Genomic DNA, 24,132 nt, shown 5'->3' with positions numbered 1-24,132 from the left:
GCAGTGGGTACTGGAGTTCCCCAAAGGCAAGTCAGAGGCTCACAATTAGATTTTGCAGCTGGTTGACATGTGGAGGATTTCAGGCGGGTGTGGTTTCACTGGTACACCCAGCCTGTGGCACACAGGAGATTCCACTTGTACAAATCCTATTACAGAAGAGAGGCTGGGAACGTCTCAGTTTGCATGTTTATGTTATAACAAATCAAGCCTGCTTGCTATCTAGGTTGGGAATAGCCTTTGAGAATAAACTGGCTGTTTTCTGTGGTGGTAACAAAATTCTTCACGTTTTCAGGCAGTACTGTATGCACATAATATAAAATGTATGCACTGTATAAATTGCAAGACATCTTTCTTCACAGCTAAATGTTTCCCTAGCTGCAGCACTGCAAAATCCCCCAAAGCTTTCTCCATTATTTGTCTTGCTGCTCAGAAGCAGTGAAATCCTTATTTGAGTTCTGTACAGCCCATCTCACAAAAATTGCCTGGCTTCATGCTCGGCTGTCAGAATGCGTCCCCTGGAGGGGTGCCTCCACCTGAATTATTACCAGTTCAGATGAGTAAGACTTTAAAAGTAACATTAGGTTCTCCGCCTGCCAAAGCACAACCTGTCTATAAATAAGTTTAAATAAGTTTTTTGTGTGTGTTCTTTTTCTTTGCTGTCATGTAAGGACCTCAACATGAACAACGAAAATGAACTTGCTACCTGTGGTAGAAAGCAACTGTGAAAAATGCTTTCTAAGGCATAAGGAACAGAAAAAAAAACTAAAGTGGCTGGTTTTCCTCTTACCCTGTAACATGCATTAACCTCGGATCTGTGACAATGAGAATTTTCAGATGAAAGCATGATTTCCTTTCGTCTTTCATTTTTGAGGGAATTTCTACCATCGTGTGGGAGTCTTTCACAAGCTCAGAGGAATTACGACAGAATTCACTTTGACCCGTATATTTAATTTTACAAGATGCTAATCCTAAGGGAAAATACTACAACTAAGACATACTTATGTAAACTGTGTAATCTCTATAGATAAAAAGGTGCAGTTTTTGGCATGTGTATGTATCTGTCTCCAATGAGCTTATAAAATGTAGAAAATTATGATTTTATGTATGTATATAACCATTTACAACAACCGTAATCAGGAAATAAGACCATATTCAATTCAAATTTATTACTATGGCTTGTATGGTATGAAAACAGTACTAAATCTTTGCTTTTGAAATAGGGAACATCTTAGGAGGAAAGCAAAACATTCTGAATATTGTAAACTTATAGCACAAAACTGCAAATGCTGTTGTTTCCTCACAGAAAACCAGTCAAAGTTATCAGTGCAATTATGGGATTGTTTATGCCTGTTCAAACAAATAATTATATGCTGATCTGAAACTTAAGTAAGTTCTCCTGTTATCACAGAACATCAGCCTTTCACTTTTCAGATGTTTAACTAGAATATGTACAAGAGCAGTGCATGTTAAACCAAAAGGTAATAATGTAAATTAGTTTGAAAATTCTAATTTTGCTTGAAATGAGAAATCTGAGTTCTTAGTTCACGTTCAGATTTTCAGATAGCAAATGGCTTTCAAGCAAATTTGAAGTTGTATTCTTTAATACACTTTGTCTTAAATAAAACTCAACAACAACAACAAAAAAACCAAAAACCTCCTCCTTAATGTATTAGATAATATAATTCTCCCTAATATGCTCTTTAAACAAAAATTTAAGCATCTTTCACAGTGTAGAAAATGAAGCCTTTATTTTCTTTCATTGTGACATTATTCTTTTGTCATTTTTTTGTATTTCCAGGATACATTTCAAATATCTTATAAGCAATGTGAGAAGTGATTTTCTTTAAAACACCATTTAGTCTAATGAAAAAAATATTAAAAAAAAAAAAAAGTGAGATTTATGTATGTTCAAACTCTGGCCACATCTGTATTTGTAGCAATTCTCCCAAGGCAGCTGTGAGGAAACGTGGCACCTCCTTTGGTGTGCGAGTGCTTTTGGAATGAGTAGCAGATCTGCATTTCTGGCACAGTTGTTAGCAAATGCCCTTAGGAATGTTTTTGCTTAGATTCACTCTCATATACGAAGGATTGAGTACAATTAAAGCCAACACAATTCTTGAAAAATGTTTTAAGTTCAGGCTATAAAATAGTCTGTGAATAAGAGGATTCTGAAATGTTTTAATCCATGTAAATTGTCATGATATTAGAGAAGCCAAAGGTGATAAATATACTTTTGAAGCTTGCAGATTGCCTGCAGATTTCCTTGTTAGGGTTTTTGTTTGTTTGTTTGTTTTAATTTTATTTAGCATTTTAAAATAATTGTGATATAATCTAGAATCATAGAATTTCATAATAAATGTTTTGGAACATGACTTCAAAGGAAGCTGCTGTAACAGTATTAAGGGTTGGCAGTTCCCAACTCCCTGAACCACATCATTTTTCTTCTGTTAGGAAGTTTCTGTGAAGTCTGTTTGGAAAGCTTTCCCCACCCTTCCCATAGGCACTTTGACCCCCTGCTTTTCCCACCTCAGAGGTGCCAAAGGTTCCAGCCCTGCCGTACAGCCAAGCTAGGGTCAAGAATCCTGGGAAAAAGAAACTTTCTAAAGGCACTAATCTTACGGATATTCTCAAGACTAGTGCATTTGTTGGGCAAACAGGTGCTGGTTAGCATCATCCTAATTTCCCCTCTTGGTGCAGGATTCTCTGCTGGCCTGGTGGAATTTCTCTTCTGGTCAGAGACTTTGTGGGAATTCTTGGTCTGCACTGACACAGGCTGCTCATTGAGCAGACCCTCGTATTGGGTCTGGGGAGGCTTCAGTTGGTTCTGCTTTCTTCCAGATCCTCTGTCATGTCCTTGTCCATCAAGGCTTCTAGTCAGCTCATCCCATTTCATACCTGGTGTCTTAACAATGACAAGCAGCCATGTCCCCCAAGCTGCCTTACAGGCACTCCTGGGACTGAGTTTCACGTGGAAATAGTGGGAGAGAAGGGAGCTGAACAGCTTGGACTGGGCAGCATTGACAGTCTGAGACAGTAACTCCTCTGAGTCAGCGATGTTTGGCTTAGGGACTTCTGCAGCAACTTTATAGACTTGTGCAACGTTAAGTGGCTTTATGGAAATGTGACCTCGGAGTAACTAAGACTGCATTTAAAATACTGTTTTCTCTTCTCTTGGGCTTTAGGCTGAGGTTGCTGATCGGCTGGGTCTGATGCACTACATGGAAGTTCTGTCGCTGATCACAGTTGCTGAATACGTTGCACCGACCTCTGATGAGAACGTCACCGTGACAGACACAGAGTTCAGCAACGTGCCCGTCCGTCTGTATCTGCCCAGGAAGCCAGCTGGTGGACTGAGGAGGGCAGTGATCTACTTTCATGGTGGAGGATGGTGTGTAGGGCAGGCAGGTGAGCTCTGTCGTTACTCGGGCTCTGGATGGAAGGTCTTGATGGCCCAATTGCAACAGAGAGGATTGGAGGCTGGTATTGCACCAGCTTAAATGCAGCAGCTTAGGAGAGGATGGTCATTGTCATGAGGAGGAGTATGAACCTCTGGTTCAGTGGTCTACTTCTGTCATGGTATTTTACGTGCAGCTACTAGCATGGTTAGGGTGTATTAGTTGGGGAAAAGAGCAAAACTGAGTATCTTCAGGGAAAAAACAAACAAACAACAACAACAACAAAAACCCCTCCTCTCCATGTAAGGATAAAAAAAGAAATGGAAATCAAATGGGGATGCAGTGACTAAAGGTCTTTGGTTCCCAGTAGCTTGATTTCCAGGAGCTTCCCCATACCTCTTGCTCAAGGAAGGGCATGGGGTATTTATTGTCCCCTGAAATATATTTTAGGGAGTTTTGACATATCAGAAGTCATCTATTACTTAATCTTTCATTGTCATGAATGTGCTTCTAGGAGGGCAAGCACGTTTCTTGTGCTTCGGTTACAATTGTGCTGTCAATATTCATCTCATGTTCGGTGTTCTTCCACATTAATTGCAACAGGGTTTTCTAAAATGTTTTAATGGTGTGCTATGCTTTAGCTATTATTATTTCGTGGGAATGTTTCATGTTCCATCTCAAGCCCAGTCACGTTCTCCCCTAGAGCATATCCTCTGTTTCTCTTTGCCGTAGTTCAGTGCTGTACATAAATGGACAAGTTATCATCATTGGCCATCACCCAAACTGGCATCAGAGCTATAGTAGATATGGCTGAAGTTCCCAACAACCAAGCCATAGCTCACTTAAGTTGTTGGGCTGCTTGTTTCTTGTGTTGTGTAGTGCTTGGAGATTTAAATAATGTATAGTATATTTTTTTCCATGCTTAATCCTATTGGATAGCATTCAAGTGATGGCTGGATCTCTTGTCCAATTCATGCTTTGAGATAAACCCACATGTGTCACAGTCACATTATGCTGCTGCAGAGTCACCTGAAAGTTTCTGCCAAGAGGAACACGCAGCTGTATATGTATTTGTTCTTAAATGCACTGAGATATATTTTAAGTGACTCATTTCATTTCAGGCATGAAATCCCATGACCTTCTGTCAAGGTGGACTTCAAACCAGTTAGATGCTGTGGTCGTATCAGTCGAGTAAGAGATTCTCCCTCCAGATTAATGAGGGTTTGGAATAAGTTAATCTATTTCAATTTAATTTTGCAATGTATTTTATTTTGATCATGTGCTTTCCTTCTAGTTTTAAGTATTTGTAAACAAAAGCTGTCAAGGTTGAAGTGTTGAATTGTGATTGGTGGTTATTTTGGATATTGCTTTTTGATGTTGGGTGGGTAATAAATCCTGTCTCCAGGATAGACAGATAATTCCCATTGCTGTAGGCACAGACAAATAGCAAGCATTCACTAGCTAGGACAGATGCTAGCTGTCCTTTCTGTTTTTATTAACAGCAGGAAGTAACATCTGCAGTGTTTGATCTCCTTGCTGTTTTGTATAAACAGTAATACTAAAATCATCTGCTTGGTATTCACTAGTAACTTTTAAAAGAGGATTTTAATTTTAGATCATTCTCAAATAAATGATATCAGATAGCTTTTGTGTTGCTGGGCAAACCACCTGAGCAACATCTCTATTGATTACAGCTGTGTGCAAAGAGAATAATAGTGCAGGTAATTCAAGATACCTTTCTTGAATTGCTTTTGTTGCTGCAGATTTCCTGCTGCACTAGTAAATATGCTTGTCCTGCTAGATCCTGTTGTTGCTGTCATAATTACATTGTCTATTTAAGAAAAAGGGTTAACAAGCTCCATTAACTTGTTAAAGCTGGTCTATGCTCCAACTCCAGTTTTGATAGGAAACAAATCATTCAGCTGAGGAATTATTCCTTCTCTAAACCCCAGCATATATTGATAACATTTTTGGATAAAAAGTGAAGGGCTGTGGGACTGCGTTTCAAAGAAGGGGTGTGGAGAGAACCTCAGCCATTGCTTTACTGAGGCGAAGTCCTGTCTGGTGGACTGAGGGAGGTGCCCGCAGTTACTTTCTGGCACCCCTCGGTGCAGCGGGGCAGGCAGCAGGAGCGTGATGGTGCCCAGAGCAGGTCACGGCAAGCAGCCTGTCCCCAACCAAGGACCCTGCTCTGCTCTGCACTGGCACGGGCAGCTGTGGGCACCACAGGAGGAAAACTGTATTCCCCACTCCTTTACAGAAGCACTTCCCTGCTGAGTACAAGATTTGGAGGCATCATAGGGCAGGTTGTCCCAGCCTCTCCGGTGCTGCTTGCTTTCCTTTTGTTGTTCAGATTCTGAAAGTTGTTCAGAAATTCAAATTCTGGTGTGAAGTGGTGCAGGAAAACGGTCCCTTCCCACTCAGCAGATTTGCTCCCGGTATGTATCACAGAACCGTAGAATCATTCAAGTTGGAAAAGACGGCTAAGATCATCTAGTCCAACCTTTAACCTAGTACTGACAAGTCCACCACCAAACCGTGCTACTGAGTTCTACATCCACACGTTTCTTGAAGACCTCCAGGGATGGTGACTCAACAACTTTTCCTGGGTAGCCTATTCCAATGCTGCACAATCCTTTCAGTAAAGAAATTTCTCCTAATATCCAACCTAAACCTCCCCTGGTTAAACCTGAGGCCATTTCCTCTCATCTTATCACTTGGTGCGTGGGAGAAGAGCCCAACCCCCAACTCTCTGCAACCTCCTGTAAGGTAATTGTAAAGTACAGTAAGGTCTCTCCTGAGCGTCCTTTTCTCCAAAATAAACAACCCCAGCTCCCTCAGCCTCCCTTGTAAGACTTGTTCTCTAGACCCTTCACCAACTTCATTGCCCTTCTCTGAACACAGCACTCGAGGTACAGCCTCACCAGAGCTGAGTACAGGGGTACAATCGCTTCCCTAGTCCCACTGACCACACTATTTCTGACACAAGCCAGGATGCTCTTGGCCGTCTTGGTCACCTGAGGACACTGCTGGCTCATGTTTAGCCAGCTGTTGACCAATACCCCCAGATTCCCTTCTGCTGGGCAAATTTCCAGCAACTCTTCAGGCACTTTCCAGCCACTCTTCCCCCAGCCTGTGGCATTGCATCAGGTTGTTGTGCCCCAAGTGCCTTGTTGAACTTCATACAGTTGGCCTTGGCCAACTGTATCATTTTGCATTAGAGTGACTAGAGTAAATTTTACTGATTTTTTTTTTTCCCCCTTTATTGCTTTCCTGAGCAAAAACAGCTGCAGGAAAACACTAGAGTTGCTTACTTTTCACAGGCCAGCAGAATTTACTGAGTTTTAATAAGTTACACCTTTATGATTCCACTTACATGTACATTTTTTTATTACTGTGCTGGGCCACAGCCCTGTAGGAAGATGTCAGGCTGCATACACACAGAGAACAAAGCAGCACTCTCCACCCCACGCAGTGTAGGGTTTGAGCAGTAAGAAATGGTCAGAGTTGGAATGCTAAAATGAAATAATAAGAGAGTACTTGTCAAGAAGAAATGGAAAAGCTCTACATACCAGTTGCCTAACTTTTGCCAATTCCTTAGAAAAACAAAGGAGTTTTTTTAGAAGGGTTTTTCAGGAAGATATCAATTTTGTGCGTGTTTATGGGGAGATCCCCATCAGAACTGGAAAAACAAAGCAAACCAAAAAACAAAACATACTTGGCTCATGAAGGCTGATACTATGAACTAGCTGCAGATGAGCTGACTTTACAACACAAAACACAGTGATATAAAAAAGATGAAAAGATGCATAGAAAGGTACAACATACTCAAAGTGATGTTCTGGGAAACTGATCATCACAGAAGTGTTTTTGATGGCGCACAGCAGGGCTGCAATAAAAGGAGATTGCAACAGTGAGACTATAAAATGATTAGAATCTGTCGAGTAGTTTTGCTGTTTGGGTTGGAAAAGAATGGAGATGGCTGTATGGGAGGAATCTGCTTGATGCAGACATCTTCTTTATGTAAGACCTTGAAGCAGGTCCAAATCCAATATTGTTGATATTATTGAATGATACTGAAAGTTATTGGATGTTGTTGCTGAGTGGGGAGGTCCTGGGGAATATTTGTTGGAAGGAGAAGAGTTTTTAGACTTAGAGGTCTGCTTAGATATTTAGCGAAGCATAAGGAGAAAAAGGCAGATTGTTGTTATTTTTATTAGATGCAGTATTTTTAGGAGTAAACTGTAGGATAAAAATATCCTAGATATTTTAGACAGAAAACACAACTCCCTCCACAAATCCATGTGGGTATTTCATGGAAATCAATAACAACATAAAATGCTTTCCCCAAGTATCTCCAGCATTCACAGAAGCAAAAGGGTTTGGGTTGGAGGGGACCTTAAAGATCATCTAATTCCAGCCCTGCCATGGGCAGGGATACCTCTCACCAGACCACGCTTCTCCAAGCCCCATCCAGCCTGGCCTTGAGCCCCTCAATGAATGGGGCATCCACAGCTTCTCTGGGCAACGTGTTCCAGTGCCTCACCACCCTTGTAGTAAAGAATTTCTTCCTAATACCTAATCTAAATCTACCCTCTTTTAGTTTAAAACCATTATCCCTTGTCCTAACACAATACTCCCTGATAAAGAGTCCCTCTCCAGCTTTCTTGTAATCTCCCCTAAGGGATTGGAAGACTGCTATTGAATAACACATTTCTGCTTGTCTCAACAGTTACAGGTTGGCACCTAAATACCATTTTCCAGTTCAATTTGAAGATGTGTATTCAGTGACAAAGTTCTTCCTCCAAAGCAGTGTGCTCTCCCAGTATGGGGTAGACCCAAACAGGGTCTGTGTTGCAGGAGACAGTGCAGGTGGCAACTTAGCTGCAGCTGTGGCACAAAAGGTAAATGTCCTGTTTTCTAGCTCAAAACTTTTTTTTTTTAATTTCATGACTAGTTAGAAAAGGCAGAAAACAAAACAAAACAAACGAACAACAAAAAAAAAAACAACACACCAACCAGCTCTGCTTATAACAAGTGGACCTCCCAGATACCTTTCATGGTTGCTGTAAATGGGTTGCCATGCAACAGGCAGGACTATGAGGTTTCTGAGTTTCCAATTAAACAAATTTACTTTATTCATTTAATGGCATCAAACCATCCTTAAGTAAATTTTAACTGGCTTAGCTTTATTGTTTGGATAGGGAATTTGAGAAATTTGACTCATAGAGCTAAATAATAGCAGGGATGAAAAAAGACAATGTTAGTGTCATTTGATCACAAGCAGTTTCAGTGCCTTTTGCACTTCTTATTCAAGTTTATATAAGTCAGTAAGATATTGTTATTCTTGAAGTTGTTCAGATTGTAATGAATCTTGCCTGGAGAGGTTATGAACTGTGTGAAATGGTTAAATGAGCTTTAGAAATCTGCAACTTTTAAGCTATAGGAATAGGAATTTTCTATATTTACAGAAAATTTAGAAAAAGTGTGTTACTACTTAGGAAAGTATCAATACTTCAGAAAGTCTCAATGCTTCAAAAATAATGTTGAACACTGTCCTTCAGTATAAGAAATGAGATGAAATTATATTTAATGTTTGAGAATTTTTAATACAACATTCTGTTTTAGGTGATCTGCCTATGAATTTGGAATTTCTTTTAATTTATCATGTTTTAACTGGCAATCTTATTTTTCTTACCTTGTAAAATGTGTGCCTTAATTCTCTACTTTGAAGGTCTTATGTCAGTGACAGAATCAACTCTTTTTAACTGACTTTGTGTAATTATTATTATATTTTTTTTACAGCTGCTAGAGGACTCTGAAGTCACAACTAGACTTAGAGCACAAGTTTTGCTTTATCCTGCTCTTCAAACCCTTGACCTGAATTTGCCATCTTACCAAGAAAATGAAAACGGCCTGATTTTACCCAAATCACTTATGGTCAGGTTCTGGAGTGAATATTTTACTTCTGATTCATCTCTCAGGGAAGCAATGGCCTCCAACAGGCATGTCCCAGCTGAATCAGGCCATTTGTTTCAGTTTGTAAACTGGAGTAATTTGCTACCAGAAGAGATGAAAAAGGATTACGTTTACACCAGTCCTGTTTTTGGAAGCTCCAAGATTGCAAAAAAGTACCCCGGGTTTCTGGATCCAAGAGCGGCCCCGCTGCTGGCCGAAGACACCAGGTTACACGGGCTGCCCCCTACCTACGTCCTCACATGCGAGTACGACGTCTTACGGGACGATGGAGTTATGTACGTCAGTCGCCTCAGGGCAGCAGGAGTTCGAGTCACACATGATCATGCCAAGGACGCTTTCCATGGGGCTCTGATGTTTGTATCAAGTCCAGCTAGTTTACCTGTAGGGAATAGGTTGAGAAACAGATACATTGAGTGGTTAAATGAAAATCTATAACTTGAGAAGGGTGTTTGAGGATGCCTGGCTCATCACGGGTGAAATTGAGATGTGTAGGAAAATGGAGACGGTGTGAGTTTTTGGGTGTGATTGCCATATTCATTTTGTTGCCCTGCAGTGTCTGCATTACAGCATTTCTCATCATCTCCGGCAGGAAAATTAGTTTGATTCATCCTACGTGTTCTTTCAGTGTTTTCTTCTGAGCTTAAAACGAAGTGACTGGGATTTCTCTCCTGGCCAAGGCCCAAAGGGTTGTTGTGCCTGACCCTGTCTCTGCACAGCTGCCTGGGCTTGAGGAACCCCCGGCTGAGCTCCGCTGCTTACACCGCAGGCTCGGCTGGTGCGGAGTGTAGGACTTGAGGTTGGTTTTCTCATTTCTTCCCGTCACAATGTCGTGGCAATAGGCTTGTGCAAATGTGCGGTGTAGACGTTTGCACACAAAAGGTGATCAGAGGCCACTTGTTTCCTGCCCCCTTATCCATGGGGCGTGCTGGCGAGGACCCTGTGCTGCTGTCGGCAGGTGGTGCGAGCAGAGGTGCAGAGACCAGATCTCATGAAACAAAAGGCAACTGCTTGTGAAACCCTGTCCACTGCACGTGTCTGGTGTTTGTGCTGTTGTCTCTGCAGCACAGTTTGAGGTAAGTGCTAGAAAACTGAAGGGGATAGCTGTGATAGAGTGCAAATGTTAAAAATGTGCATCGGTCTTACTCAGTAATTACCTTCATTAAGCTCTGTACTAGAAGGAAATAGTGTAACAGAACAGCACTGGATGCCCATCAGATAAAGAAAGACTGCAAAGATCCTAGCCTTAAAGTAACACTGCTGTGTAATTATGTTCTACTTACTAAACAAGGGTAATTAGAACACATAATACTTAAAGCTGTTTAGTAACTTTTGCATATGAATTTTTAAAAATGAAATTAACTTAGCAGTATTGTAGGCTTGAAGAAATACAATTTAGTTCTGTCTTGAACAAATATCCTCAACAGAAATGTATTCTGTATTAAACATAAGTATGAAAAGTTGCGAATGATGAGGGCACATATTGATTAGATATTGATTTTAGGTTGATGGCAAGATACCAAAAAATACTTCTAGCATCCTGTTTCGTCTTTTGTGTAAAAGATATTGAATCTGGAAGAATACTGGTTTTTTTTTGTTGTTGTTTGTTTGTTTCCAACTGTGTATGCGGCCTGTTTAGATGGAATTGTCAGATTGCTGTATTTTTTCATCTTTACTATGTTGAATATAAAAATTAAACTTTTCTGATTGCAGTGTACTTCTTGTCAGTCATGTATTCCTTTTATTGGAAAACAATAACAAACTTCCTTTAGTATACACGGTAAGGTGGGGTATTTCCAGCACTGCAAATGTCAGTACAATGAAACAAGTTGGCTTTTATTCAGTTAGGTGATCTCTAGATTTCTCTGAGTCTTGCTGTTTATTCTTACTGTTTTATTATTTCTTCCATATAAGCAGCAAAAAAAGACTGGCTTAAGAGAACATTTAGAGAGGGAAGTTACTTCCTTTGCATCAGAGGGGGATGTGCCCAAGCCCAGGGTGTGGATTCAGGCATCCGTCCCCACCTTACGGTGCTGTTGCTGCATTTTGGCTGTGTTTTCCTTTTCCATGGGCACCGCTGTGCTGGGCCCCTGGAGCCCTGTGCTGCACGGGGGGATTCCGAGCGAGGGTCCGGGTGCCCGAGGCCTGCTGCCCGCATCCCGAGCCTCGCGGTGCGGCTGTGGCGCGGGGCGGCCTGTTGGGAGCTGCCGGAGGAGCTGCGGCCGCGGAGCCTTGCCTCCGCTCAGTTTCTTTGGGCAGTGCTCACGAGAGGAGAGACGCAGGGAAGCGATCAGCAGGGGAGGCGGGTTGGCTGTCAGCAGGTGGTTATCACGGAAAGGGGAACGTGGAGAGGCAGTGGAGAAGGGGGAGTTGTGCCTTAATGCAGCGTGGTTAAACGTGGGGAGTGCGAATGTGCAGGCATCAAGGAGATAAAGCAGTAAAGGTGTTGGCAAGGAGACGAGTGAGACACCTCTAGAAATGATCGTTCTTACCTTTGGGAAGGCTTTGTGCCTGCAAGGTAGGAGAAAAACTTGTTCTAAACAAGAGAGCTAGCAGTGTTACCAAACTTGCCGTGGATGCTTTGGCTGGAACGTGCTGGGAGCAAGGAGAGAGCGAGGCTCCCCTTTAAGGGCTAAGGGCTGACCGCGGCACTGGCATGGCCTGGTCTAGTTCCCACTAACAGCGGCGACACTCGTGCTGGCTGCAATGCCAGCAGAGGACAGAGCGCGCACCACGGCCCTGCGGCACCCTGCTGACAGGGAGCTGCCCCGGCCGCGTATCCCAGCTGCTGCACACTGCTCTGGACACAGCTACTTTGGCAGCAGCAAAAACTGCCGCAGAGACACATTTTAATCCAGGTATGCCTTATCGGCAAGCCTACTGGAAGCCGATGTGAGTACAGAGGCCGATATGGTTAGCCCATGTAACTAACAGCTTTGTGAAGTCTGTGGCCTCAGGATAGTCAGGGCTAGGGAACTGTGCTCAGAAACAGAATGAATCTATACAGTGTTCATAGATGCATTAAACTGGGACAAACGTGGAAAAACAGTGATATTAAGAATAAAACAGTGATATTAAGCATATTTTCTCTGTTTAACAATTTTTTGAAATGTATTTTTTGTTGAGATAACTTTTCTTTCCCGTACTTTTTTCATGCTCATAACACTGAGGAATAAAGCTATGAAAAATGAACACCCCCCGTGCAACAAATCCGGTGTATTCACAGCCAGAAGGGCGGAGCTGTTTGTAGTCAAAGGCAGTGGCTTTCCTATTCCTGGTCCTGAAACTGGTGGTCACACACATATGAAGAGTGTTCATCTTCCCTGAAAATTGCTTTAGCATGGAGCAGTTGCGCGTGACTCTATTTGCAAACGCACCTGAGGTTGCCTGTTTGCACATGCAAATCCTGGCAGCAGTAAGTGCATGTACATTTCTGGAAGTTTGTCTTTATTGTTCTGTTACTATTTCTTTGGAGTTGTGCTGCCACATAGAAGAAGAAACACTTCATATATTCAGACTTTTCAGTGCAGCAGCAGTTTCCTGAATGTGCAAAATATTTAGAAGCTGGTAAGTGAGAAGTAAATACTATTTATCAACCACTTGGGAGATTTTAAAGCAGTTTTTTAATGCTTAAGTATTAGCTGACTTACTGGACTTGTCTTCAGAGAAAAACTAGAATACATTTTTCTATCCCAGATACTAATCAGGTTAGTAGTTGCTAACCTGAAAAGGCATCCCAAAGAAAAGGAGACAACAAGAAAAAAGAAGGTAGGATTTTAATTAGCCAAATCATGTTTTTCTCCCACTTGAAAATAATCATAGTGATATTCAGGATCTTTCACTGTGTTTATCAAGATCTTGCATTTAACTTTTCCGGGATTTCCTTTTTCTTTTTTTTTTTGGATTTATTCACAAGGCCTTCCGTTACATGCAGCTGTCATTTATGCTTCATCAAAAAGAAATAGTTATGTGTATGATACGTATAGGCGATATGTTATACGTAGGTACAATATGGTACGGAGGAGGGGGAAGGTTCCAGTTTGAATCTCCCATGCAGCAGCTGAGGGCAGCAGGTGCCCCTTCCTCCCCTTCATGGACAGGGGTCAGCAAGAAGGGCTTTGTGGCTTGGAGGGAGCCAAAGAAAGCTGTGTTAGACTTTTCGAGGCATACTTTGTTAATAAAGATCTATTCCTTCAGGGAACAAAATTTAATTGAATAATTGAGGCAATTTCATGTCTTTCCTCATTTTCACACCCTGGATATAATTAGTACAATTCCAAATAACAGATGGCAAAGTGCTAAGGGGGACTGTTGCTTACGAGATGTGCATTATGGAAGCACTTTATGCAAATAACATTCTACGCACAGTCATAACACTGCAGGTTTGCTCATGTGTTCCTGTCGTAAAAGCAGAATTGCATCCAGATCATCCACAGGAGTGGATTCATTTGGGTTTTATCTGCTTATCGCACTTGCTGCGTGTCTGCCCGCAGCAATTGTAGAGCAGATCCGTGCCCGCCGTCCCCGGGGTGCTGTCTGGGGCTGGCAGCTGCAGGAGCCGGCCGGTGGGCTCGCTGCTGGGGTCAGCCTGGTGTGCCCGGCCCTCCCTTGCCCTTAGCACAAGCACGCTGTCATCCGCCTGTGCTCCGTGCCTCCCTCAGGCGCGAGCGGCTTGCTGCTGCTTCCTAGGCCTGGCACCTGCCTGCGCTCCAGCATTGTGACCCAGCTGCTTTCACGAGCTGGAGAGCACTTGTCCATTGTGTCTTCAAGCCAATGGTGAAAAAAAATGTACTTGCTGGTTCACAGAAATGGCTTCAGAAGGCTCCTGTAGTATAATGCTCCCTGTGCTTGGGTTAATTAGTCAGCTATCAAATATACTACGCTATGAAAATGGTTACAGGGTTTGCCAAACACTGCAGCAGGCTGGCTCTCCTGCTGTAACTCCTGATGTTTTTACACCTGAACATGCAGCCAGATACAGCAGCTCACCTCTTTGAACAGGGTCTTTAGCAAAGCCTCAGCGCTGCAGAAGGGGGCTGGCGCAGCTCGGGCACGGGCTCTGCAGGTCCGCGGGCGCTGCGGCGCTGGGGCTGGCCTTCAGCGGAGCCCGAGGCCTGGAGGCTTTCCAGCAGGGAGCTGGCAAATGCACCTCTGAGTTACGTGCTAAGGGTCAGACTTGGGGACTGAAGCAGAGGAGAAACAAGTCACATTGGTCCTGAGACACAGGTAAACCCAGTGCTGCTGGGCTAATGCAAATAGGTCACAAACAAACAGAAGTAAAGACCTTATCCCACCTGTTCTTTGCACGCAGGTAGGAGCAGTACTAGGCTGCTACACTTGACAGGCTCTGCCCAGTGCTGTGTGGGCTGGTGTGCAGCAGCAACACACGTTGCTGGCCCATTTGCACTGCACTTGTTATCACAAAGCCCTCTTCTGTGGCTTCCTAGTAGCCAGACCAAGGTATAAATTTATTGCACCCAGTATTAATTTATAACCTGAAAGAAAATTCCGTGCTCTGTTTTCCTCCCTGGGACAAATCCTGAGCTGGGATGAGCATCTCCTGTTTAAAAGCCTTTGCAGCAGAAACATCACATTTCGCTCAAGGTCAGCCTTAATGACGCATTCCAGTGAGTCAAATGCAAATTCATCATAATAAACCATTAAATATGCATGGCTCGTTTGATAGGCCTCAGTCTTAATATAATCCAGCTAATGGGTATTTAATGACAACAAATGTGCCTGACTTCCTTCTTTAAGGCCTCCAGGATGCTGAAGAATCCAGTGAATTTAAAGCATAGCGTTAATTTACAGCCCGAGTCTGCCCTCATCTCCGATTAAATGCCCGTCAGTTTTTGAAGACTTGCTTCAGAGTGACTGGGAGCTGTAGGATTAAATCTCTGGAATCAACATTTCAGCAGCTTGCCTGAGAAACACCATGTACATCTGTAATAATAGGGGTGGATTGCTTTTTGACTTGGTGATGATTGCTGCGGGTTGTTTCTCAGTGAGGAGGTTTGTACCGAGGACGCTCTCTGGGTGACCAGCTGTAAGAGGCTCTGGGAATGAGGGCTCCTAGCTGAGGGACGTGTGTCCCTCGTGCCAGGCCAGCAAGTTTTGCGTCCAGGCCTGGGCCCACTGCTGCCAGCTTCCCGCGGGACACTGTGGTGCGCGCTCGCCGGGCTGCAAGAGCGCTTTGGGATTGCTTGTGCTTGCTCCTTGTACCTCTAGGCTGCTCTCAACCCAAATGATCCTCTCCTCCCTTCCAGGCCTGGATCTCGTCTAGAAGGTTAGAGCAGTTACTTACTGGTTGCCTGAGTATTTAGAGGTACCAGACTTGTGGCAACGTTGTGAAATTAAAGTCTCTTTATTACCCATGTTGGAAACCTTATCAAAGAAGCACAGGTCTGTCTGGGTGCCGTAGAAGCACACCACATGTACATCTGCTATTCTGGCCACGTGATGCTATTTTCACTGTAAACACTTTCATTGAATACTTTGTTCAGTTGTTTCATGCAAAGTTTTTTAGCAGAATAAGAATATACCACAACTTGCCATGGAATGCTGGATGAAAATGCTTATTATAGAAGTTGTTCTCAATATTCTGAAGAGCTCTAAATCTGTTGTGACCAAGGTGTCAGTAGAGGTGGAGACAGAGCTAGAAGGGAAAAGTTAAGATGTACTACTGTATAAAACCCAGGTGTTTTTCTTTAGCGCAATGCTTAATATAATTAAAACATCTGAGTTGGCTTGCTAGCTGTAGAGCCCCACTGAGCTGTTGCACCTGTTGTGCTGATCTCAAAAGGCAGAAGCCCTGCCTGTTCTGCTGCTCTCTGGGATGCTGAAGTTGATCAGGAGGCCAGACACCGGGATTTCCCCTCCTGAAGCCTCGGCGAGGCTCCCGGCATGTTGCAAGCAGCCGTGCGCCCACCACGTGCCCGGGTTAGCAGGCGCTCTCCTTGCCTTTGCTGGGAACTCTGGCACACGAGGGGCTTGCACGAGGCCGGCCCGCTGGAGCAAGGCCTGGGGACCTCGGCTCTTGACCCCCGGTCTGGGATGAGCCCCTGCGCTGGGCCTGAGCCAGGACTGTGTCGGCCAAAATCAGGTTAGTGGCTCGGGCCTCCCGCAGGTGCTCCCAGCACTGCCCAGCCCCGCTGGCAGCTCTGCCTCAGCCCTGCCAAGCTGCGGGCGGCTCCAGGGGGCCTGCGAGGAGGAAATGCGTGGCTGTTCCTCTCCGCTCCGCGCAAATTTGCAGCGTCTTCCTCCTGCTGAAGCTGCCCCTGGGCGCTGCTTAGCCAAACAAATTGCTCCTTCGCCGTGACTCATTAATGACTGAATCATATGCAAACGAGGTTAAAGCAGCTATGCTGTGCTGTGCTCCGGTGATCCAAAAGATCCAAGGCATGGTCAGCGTGTGCTTGTCAGGACGCAGGGATCAGCCCTCGGGATGGTAAGCTGCGCGCCGTGCCCTCAGCCGCTGCGCTCCAGCGGCCAGGCTGCTTCCAAGGGAGCTCTTGCGCTGCCTCACCCTGCTTGGAAGTCGGCTGGCCCATCTTTAACAGCCACCTACATCAATGTGTCAGTCAATACACTGACTTTCTAATTGCTTGCATTTAAAATGCTGATGACTGTGCAGTCATTTCTGTAAATAAGCTGGTGCTGAAGTCCTTCGCGGGGCTCTGATGAGCCGGGGCTGGGTGCGAGGCTGCTGGTGAGCTTGTGGGACCCCGGGGAGCGTTTGTGGCTGTAGGGGTTCTGCTTCTGGAGGGACACGGTGCAAGTGCAGGCTTTTGCTGTTTGTAGCTTTACGAAGTTTTCTGTGTGCTCTACATATTCTAAAGGCAGATCACAAGACCTGTGGTTTCAGAGTTATACGCTAGGCACCAGAACAACTTTGAAAAGTCTTATGCTATGCAGATCGTGTCTTTATCCTATCTTAAGCAGATTTTGCAGTGATCACACTGGTGCTCGTTCAGAGCTGAAACTTAGCTTGATTTCAGCTCTAGTCTATATTTTTTCTAACATTTTCTTTTCCCCTGCTTTCTAATTGTTTTGCTAATGTTTTAACAGAAGGCTCTTGCTAAAGCTTATCATCCTCTTGTAACACCGCTGCAGGTGAGTATGTGCACATAGACCTGAGGAGGAAGGGTAGTGAGCACCTGCAATTCTGCTCTGCTTCATTGAAATGAAAGCATTCGTTGAGCCAACCTTAGAAAAGAAGCAAATTTTTTTCCTCAAGCAAATTGACATGTGGTGCAGCTTCCTAGGAATCTATGCTCCTTTTTACTCACTGACTGTGTTACTTCCAAGCAAAAAGGCAAAGATTTTTGTTGGGGGTGTGGCAGCAGAGCGGGGGCTTGGGGCTCGGCTGCGCCCCATTGCGTGCTGCGGGGAGGGACGCGGGGCGCTTCGCCACGCGCTGGGCGCAGCACATGAGTTACCTGGGATTTTGTTTTGTTTGCGGAGGGTTTTAGCAGAAGTTATTAATTGTGATTGAATAAATCATACACGGAGTTTTCCCATCAAAAATAACTTAAAAATTTTGCTTTGAAAGAGTTTTATCCTGGACTTCACTGTATTGTCCTGTTAACCACAGTAGCTTTCATATCAACTATTACTCACCAGTTGTAGTTTAACCATCCATTCTTGAAAGAGCTTTTTGTAGAAAGATATGAGAAAAGAGTTGCAAAGCCCCAGGAGCAGAAACACCCTCTTTCCACAGGGGTGGCTCAGATCTCCTCCCGCAATGCCTGTCGCAATGCAGGGGACACGTGCTTCACCTGCACGTCTTCCATGCCATTCTGGTGCTGAGTTACCAACAAAAACATATAAAGTACGCAACGGATGGCTCAATCGATCTAGTAAACAGTCTTCTGAATTCTTAGAAATTCTGAGAAATGTTGTCAGAGCTTAGCCATGCTGCTGCCAATGAGCTCATTCTTTATTCTTCTGGAGAGTGGACTTCTGCTTAGTGATGAGAGAGGAGACCACGGGTCGGAAGTTGAGTAAGAGGGGGGCAGATGACTTCCAGCAAGGGCTGTGACGAGCTGCTGGCTGGTAAGCCTCACCAGCCTCTGCTCCTGCTTGAGCCTGGCCGAGCTGTTGTGCTGCAGCAGATGCCTCCAGGTTATGCTCTTACCTCAGTATCCTCGCACAGTTTTTTTGCTCACACAAACTGTTTGGTAGCCCTGGTCAGTAGCTGAAAGTACAAATCTTGTGTGCATAAGACATGTTCTTCAAGTTCAAACATCTAGTTACCATCCAAGCTGTAAGGAAGCAGCGCACTATATTCACCTGTTGCAGCAGCAATATAAAAATGGCGATGCAATGATTTTTTTACTGATTTTTGGTGGTTTGTGTTTTTTTTATTTCCAGGCTGTGAATGAGACAGATGGCTGTGAGATCAGCGAAACCCTAGAAAAGTATTATCTTTCCACCATGTATAGCCTTGAGTTCATTTTAGGCTTCATTGGAAACAGTATTGTGGTGCTTGGCTATATTTTCTGCCTGAAAGACTGGAAAAGTGGCAACATCTATCTGTTTAATTTATCATTATCAGATTTATTGTTTCTGTGTACTTTACCAATACTTGTGAACGGCTACTCCAGAGGCTACTGGGTAGAGTCGAACACGTTGTGCTATAGCAACAGGTTCCTGTTGCATGCAAACCTGTACACCAGCATCCTTTTCCTTACTGTTGTCAGTATTGACAGGTACCTGCTCATAAAATATCCTTTCAGAGAACATATTCTACAGAAGAAGAAAACAGCCTTTATCGTGTGTATTGCCGTATGGATCTTGGTGATATTGGAACTGTTGCCATTGATGGTTTTCCTGGAGACTGAGAAGTCTATCAATAATTACAAATGTCTAGATTATGCAAGTTCTGGAGACCCCGGAAAAAGCATTATCTATAGTATGTTTCTGACTATCTTTGGGTTCCTTATCCCTCTGTCTATTATGTGCTTTTTCTATGTGAAGATGTTTCTTTTTCTTAAAAACTGGAGGGAGCAAATCAGTTCTTTCTTGACACTTGAAAAACCCCTTACTTTAGTCATTCTCGCACTGGCCACCTTTTCATTGCTTTTCACTCCCTATCACATAATGCGCAACGTCCGAATTGCTTCCCGAATACCAGCCTTGAATATGTCTGCGTGCACACAGGACATCATCAATGACATTTACATCATCACAAGACCCATTGCATTTTTAAATAGTGCCATTAATCCTGTTTTTTATTTCTTAATGGGTGACCACTTCAGAGAGATGCTGATGGCAAAAATAATGCAGCTCTTGACCAGGTTCACAACCCCCAGCAAATGAACTACTAAGGAGAACTCTCACACTGGGAGACAGGGGAGGAAAACTGGGAGAATTTTCACCAATGTAGAGTGCAATTTTTGTAGATAGCTTTATTTAGACTATGGAATATGCAGAAGCTGATTGTGTTTCTCTAAATGCACTTGTTACCTTAGTGTACAGGAAACCTCCTGCTACTAATCTAATTTCAGCAGGACAAAAATAATGTCAATGGCAACAGACAGCAGGACACCGTACTCTCATAACAGGGTATGCTGTGGTCTATTAATATTCCAAATAAAATATCATTGTGGCATTTCTTAGAGTAAAAAATTGTTCTATTACAGCTCCTTTGTGACCCATAAGTTGATGCTGAACTGGACCTAGACTTGGATAAAATGTCCTGGGAGCATTGATTTTTGGCTCAACGCTGTCTGGGGCTCAGCGTTGAGTTTTCTTTGCATAAGTGATTTCCTTGCCCCCTCTGCGAACTCTGCAGCTCCTGGAAGGTTTACTTTTCTGAGTAAAAAGCTGAGCCACTTTACATTTCTGGTTGGTTTGGGCTTGCATCTAGGATGTGGCAAGAAAGGAGGATATGCAAACAGCTAGGTGGAGTTCTTGTTGGTGTTGCCAGCAGGGAGGTGGTGACCAGGTTGCTATTTCCATTTGTGATGATGGCAAGGAGTGCAGAGCCAAAAGATTTGGCTGCTGGACTTAGAGGCATTTCACGGAAGCGCTGTGGCTGTGATGATGTGTGTGCACGCAGGCAGGTTCCTTCGCACTGCCAAAATGCCAACGCTGGCTGGTGTCGAGGTCCCAGCGATGCACAAAGGCAATTCTTAGTTAAGATGTAAAACAACACATTTTCTTATTTTTACTTCTTCAAGCTGAATCTGGCTTTAAAATCAAAGTTTAAATTTACTTAACCTCAATGTAATTATCTCTAAGAGAGAGCAGAATGTACAGCTCGGGGCAGCGCTTGGACCTCACACTTAGGACTCCGTTAACTGTTCAGTAATGAAGTTGGAGCTGATGAGGAGCCAGTTCTCTGCCTGGTATCCATGCAAAATCATTGCAGCAGGGAAGAATAAAAGCAGTAGAAACTTGCTCTCCAGTGACTGACCTGATTTCAAATATAAGGGGTGAAAAGACCTATGAAATGGTCAGAGTACGGGATATTTGCTTTTGTGAATACAGCTGCTCTTGTCTGGGCAGGGCTGGGGGGGAGGCAGAGCAAATGCTAAAAGTATTACAGGAAATCTACCAGAGAGAAAACAGATACTGAAAAGACTGATGCAATCAAAGTGTAAAAACCAACAAACAAACAAAGAAACCCAACAACATGTGAAATGAATGACAACTGGAAAAAAAAAAAAGGAGAAGTGAAGAATGTGTTTTATGCAGTGTTTGCACATGAAGTGAAAATGCACTTGTGGACCCTGTCGCTTTGCTGGATCTGTGCTGGTGGCATCACGGATTTGCCATTTTGGTAACTTCCACTCTTCCATCACGAGAGGGGCACGGCGTGGGCCCATCACAGCAGTACCGGCGGCGTGGGAAGGGCCTGGCACGGGGCGCAGGCAGCCCCCTCCTCCCGGCACAGCCTGGGGTGCCGGCGGTGCTGCCACCCCTGTGGGTGCAAAGGGAGGACCTCCAGCCATCGTCGTATCAGAGACAACTTCATTTCTGGCTTCCAGTGTGTCGGTAGTGTGCAAATGTTTCATTGATAACTGCCAGATAATAAACTCTGCACCCTGTTAAAAAACATAAGCCTCCTTTGTGCTATTGCCGTTGATGCCCATTAGCCTATTATAGCTACAATTTCCCTGTTCAGCCAAATGGGGGGGGGCGGGAATCTGGGGCCGGGCACCCAGCTGCCTGCAGGAGCCCAGGGGTGCTGCAGACCCCGCCGGGTGCGGTGCTGGGGTCGGCCTCACCCTGCGCCCGTTCCCTGCAGCGTCCCCATCCCTGCCCAGGAGACAGCCTGCCCTGGGAAGCGGTGCCTAGCTGTCAGCTCCCACCTCGTTCCTACCGTTTGCCCTGGAACCCAGGTATGTGGCAAGTTGTTAACCTGGGTTTTGACTAGGAGGAAATGAGCATAAATTGTTCTCTTCTTTGTTTGTTTGCCGTGCAACAAATCTGCACACACAAATCTCTAAATTGCTCTGTCAGCGATGGAAAAAAGATCCATCGTGTGTTATGACAGCATGGCCCGGGATAGATAAGACTGCACTTGAATTTCCATTATAAATATTTCCTGTTTATTTTTTTTTAAGGACCATTGTACATACCACTAAGTAGTAATTATTCAGCTGAGGGTGCCGTTATAAAGCTCCAGCCCGGAACCAAGGAAGCTATGACCAGAACATCCACGATTGGGTTAAGTATCCCATTTTTAGGGTCAAATGGATTGATGAAGAATTTTCTTCTGGGGAAGAGAACTCACAGCAGTGCCTGTTAGGCTGGAACACCTCTCGGAGAATCACCTTTGACTTGTGTAGCTGCGGGAGGCGGGTGACTTGAGGGCTGGGTGCTGGCTCCGAGCAGCCCAGCTGGCGGCGATGCAGCTCCCCAGGCGGCCTGTGTGTTGTGACGGGCACCCCAAAACTTCTGAAAATCAGGGTTATAAATTTCACTGCTTTTGAAAACTGCCTTTCCCAGCACTACTTATGATACAGGTTTGTAGCGTTCACAGATCCAGGCCGTACGTAAAACTGGCATCTTCTGAGATTTCTCAGGACAGGTATTTGCTATTGTTTTTTTTTTTTTTTTGACAAAAACAACTAGCTTTTGTTTAATCCCAGGAAATATTTTCCACCTAATAATGTAAAAGTATGCAATAATAGGACATCAGGAGATAGCCTAAACCAGCCTCCTGCTCAAGGCAGAATGGCAAGTCTCACTTCACTGCATGTGAAGAATTGAAGAATTAGGCATAAAAACATATAGCCAAACAAACAAACAAAATGTTATTTATATAACTAAGTTTTAGAATTTTTTTTTTTGAATGAAAGCGAACAATGAATTATAAATCTTGAGCAGAACGGACTGTTCTTTGTAGAAGGAAAATTTAGCAGAGCACATCTGCGCTACGCACATCGCTAATGTTAGACAACACGGGTGAGAAGAGATGGCAATAGCCGCGTTAAACTGCGGATCTAAAGGAGAGCTGGCGTAGCGCAGTGGGCACCGAGGCTCTCGCAGGCCCGCCCCGGCTCCGGGCGCGGTGCTGGCTGCGGGCAGAGCGCGCTGCGGGCCGGGCCGGGCTCCAGCACCCGCTGCCGGCTCCGCTCGGCTCCTTCCCAGCGAGCGACACCTTTGTGCTCTCCTGTGGCTGGAAACAGCATTGCAGCAGGCTCGACAGGACTTAGAGCAAAAGCAAAGAGGGGAAAAAAGTTCAATATGCTCACAAATATATCGCTAAACTCTGTGCAACTGAACACAAATGAAGAAAAATAATTTTTATGATTGAATGCAGCCACTTACACGGTTAATGCACCTATTTGATACTGCTGTAGTTCCCCGCTTCCGGATTTGCTCTTCCAATTATAAACCTTTGTTAAATTAGGAAAATTGTATCTCTCCGTTAAGACACCAATAACGTTTTAAGGCTGCACCTTACCTGTGGACCTTTTCTGCCTGCAGCTCCGGGAGCAGGGCCCACAGGGCCCCCCAGGAGAGCACCGCTGCCCCCTGCACGGGAGCGGGGCTCGTGGCCCCCGCGGGCTGCGGAGGGCGGTAAGAGCTGGCTTTGGGACAACGTGGGGCAAGGGGCCTCCGTGAGTGACAGAGCTGAAGAAACCTGGAGAGGAATTTGGATGACATTTGTTAGCCGGCCGTGCTTCAGGACAGGTGGCTCTGCGCTTCCCATCGGGGTGGAAGCAGTTCAGGTAAGCAAAACCAAACAGGTCCCGAGCTTTCTTGGAGCCAACCAAGGGCCAAACAACCTCGTTGGCAGCAGTGGGGTACTGCTCCCCCGGGACTGGGACTGAGGCTGGGACAGGTGAGTTGCTTTAGCTTTTAGGTATTTCAAGTGAATATTTAAATACTATTCCAGTGGAGATATATTTCTGACTCTGTTCTTACCGTGATTAGATGACACTGATTAACAAAGCATATGAATTCTAACCCTGATATTTCAAGGTCGTGCCCATTTGCAGCTTTTGTCCTGCCTAGCGTAAGCTGAATATTGTACCAGTGGCCACAGCCGGCTCCGCTTAGCCTGTTTTGATTTCTAACGCTGCTGCAGACACTGACCATTTTCTCAGACCTGGCAAAAGTATTTTCTTTTTTGCTTGGGTGCTCCTAGACAAAGCCCAGGCACCTCAGGTAATTTTGTGACCTGTTGGGCTCTGGTCCCTTTCACTTGCTAAGATAATCCCGCTTCCTACTGCAGGTTAAGCAGCATGTCAAAAATCCCTATCTACTTCCATCTCCCCCAGCCGATTAGTGAAAATTCTGATCA

General features: G+C 44.5%; 2 protein-coding genes across 5 annotated transcripts in view; both read left to right on the top strand.

Moving 5' to 3' along the window:
- The window catches only part of LOC310904339 (arylacetamide deacetylase-like), a 48,276-nt gene extending 37,188 nt beyond the window's left edge, over positions 1-11,088 (top strand). For all 3 annotated transcript variants that reach the window (XM_083848921.1, XM_083848922.1, XM_083848920.1), the window contains exons 2-5: positions 3,183-3,405; positions 4,517-4,586; positions 8,128-8,299; positions 9,201-11,088. In XM_083848921.1, coding sequence (XP_083705047.1) covers positions 3,210-3,405; positions 4,517-4,586; positions 8,128-8,299; positions 9,201-9,809 — 1,047 coding nt within the window. In that variant the 5' untranslated portion in view covers positions 3,183-3,209 and the 3' untranslated portion in view covers positions 9,810-11,088. The remainder of the gene's footprint in view (positions 1-3,182; positions 3,406-4,516; positions 4,587-8,127; positions 8,300-9,200) is intronic.
- Positions 11,089-15,085: 3,997 nt separating this feature from the next.
- Positions 15,086-21,706, top strand: SUCNR1 (succinate receptor 1). Of its 2 annotated transcripts, none has more exons than XM_083848704.1 (2): positions 15,086-16,310; positions 18,744-21,706. In XM_083848704.1, exons 1-2 carry the CDS (start codon positions 16,275-16,277, stop codon positions 19,689-19,691), a joined length of 984 nt encoding a protein of 327 aa, XP_083704830.1. In that variant the 5' UTR covers positions 15,086-16,274; the 3' UTR covers positions 19,692-21,706. The 2 variants fall into 2 exon arrangements, with proteins under 2 accessions (XP_083704830.1, XP_083704831.1); XM_083848705.1 differs by having other exon boundaries at positions 15,126-16,473; positions 18,744-21,704.
- The last annotated feature ends 2,426 nt before the right edge of the window (positions 21,707-24,132 follow it).

Source organism: Anser anser (genome assembly GCF_964211835.1).
Source record: "Anser anser genome assembly, chromosome: 9".
Classification (NCBI taxonomy): Eukaryota; Metazoa; Chordata; class Aves; order Anseriformes; family Anatidae; genus Anser; species Anser anser.
Note: the sequence above shows the minus strand (reverse complement) of the source record. Positions and strands in the feature narration are given on the sequence as shown.

Coding starts and splice junctions, on each gene's coding strand:
- SUCNR1 (XM_083848704.1), top strand. CDS start 16,275: ATGTTGCAAGCAGCCGTGCGCCCACCACGTGCCCGG. Junction 16,311..18,743: donor TGCGCCCACCACGTGCCCGG/GTTAGCAGGCGC, acceptor TTTTATTTCCAG/GCTGTGAATGAGACAGATGG.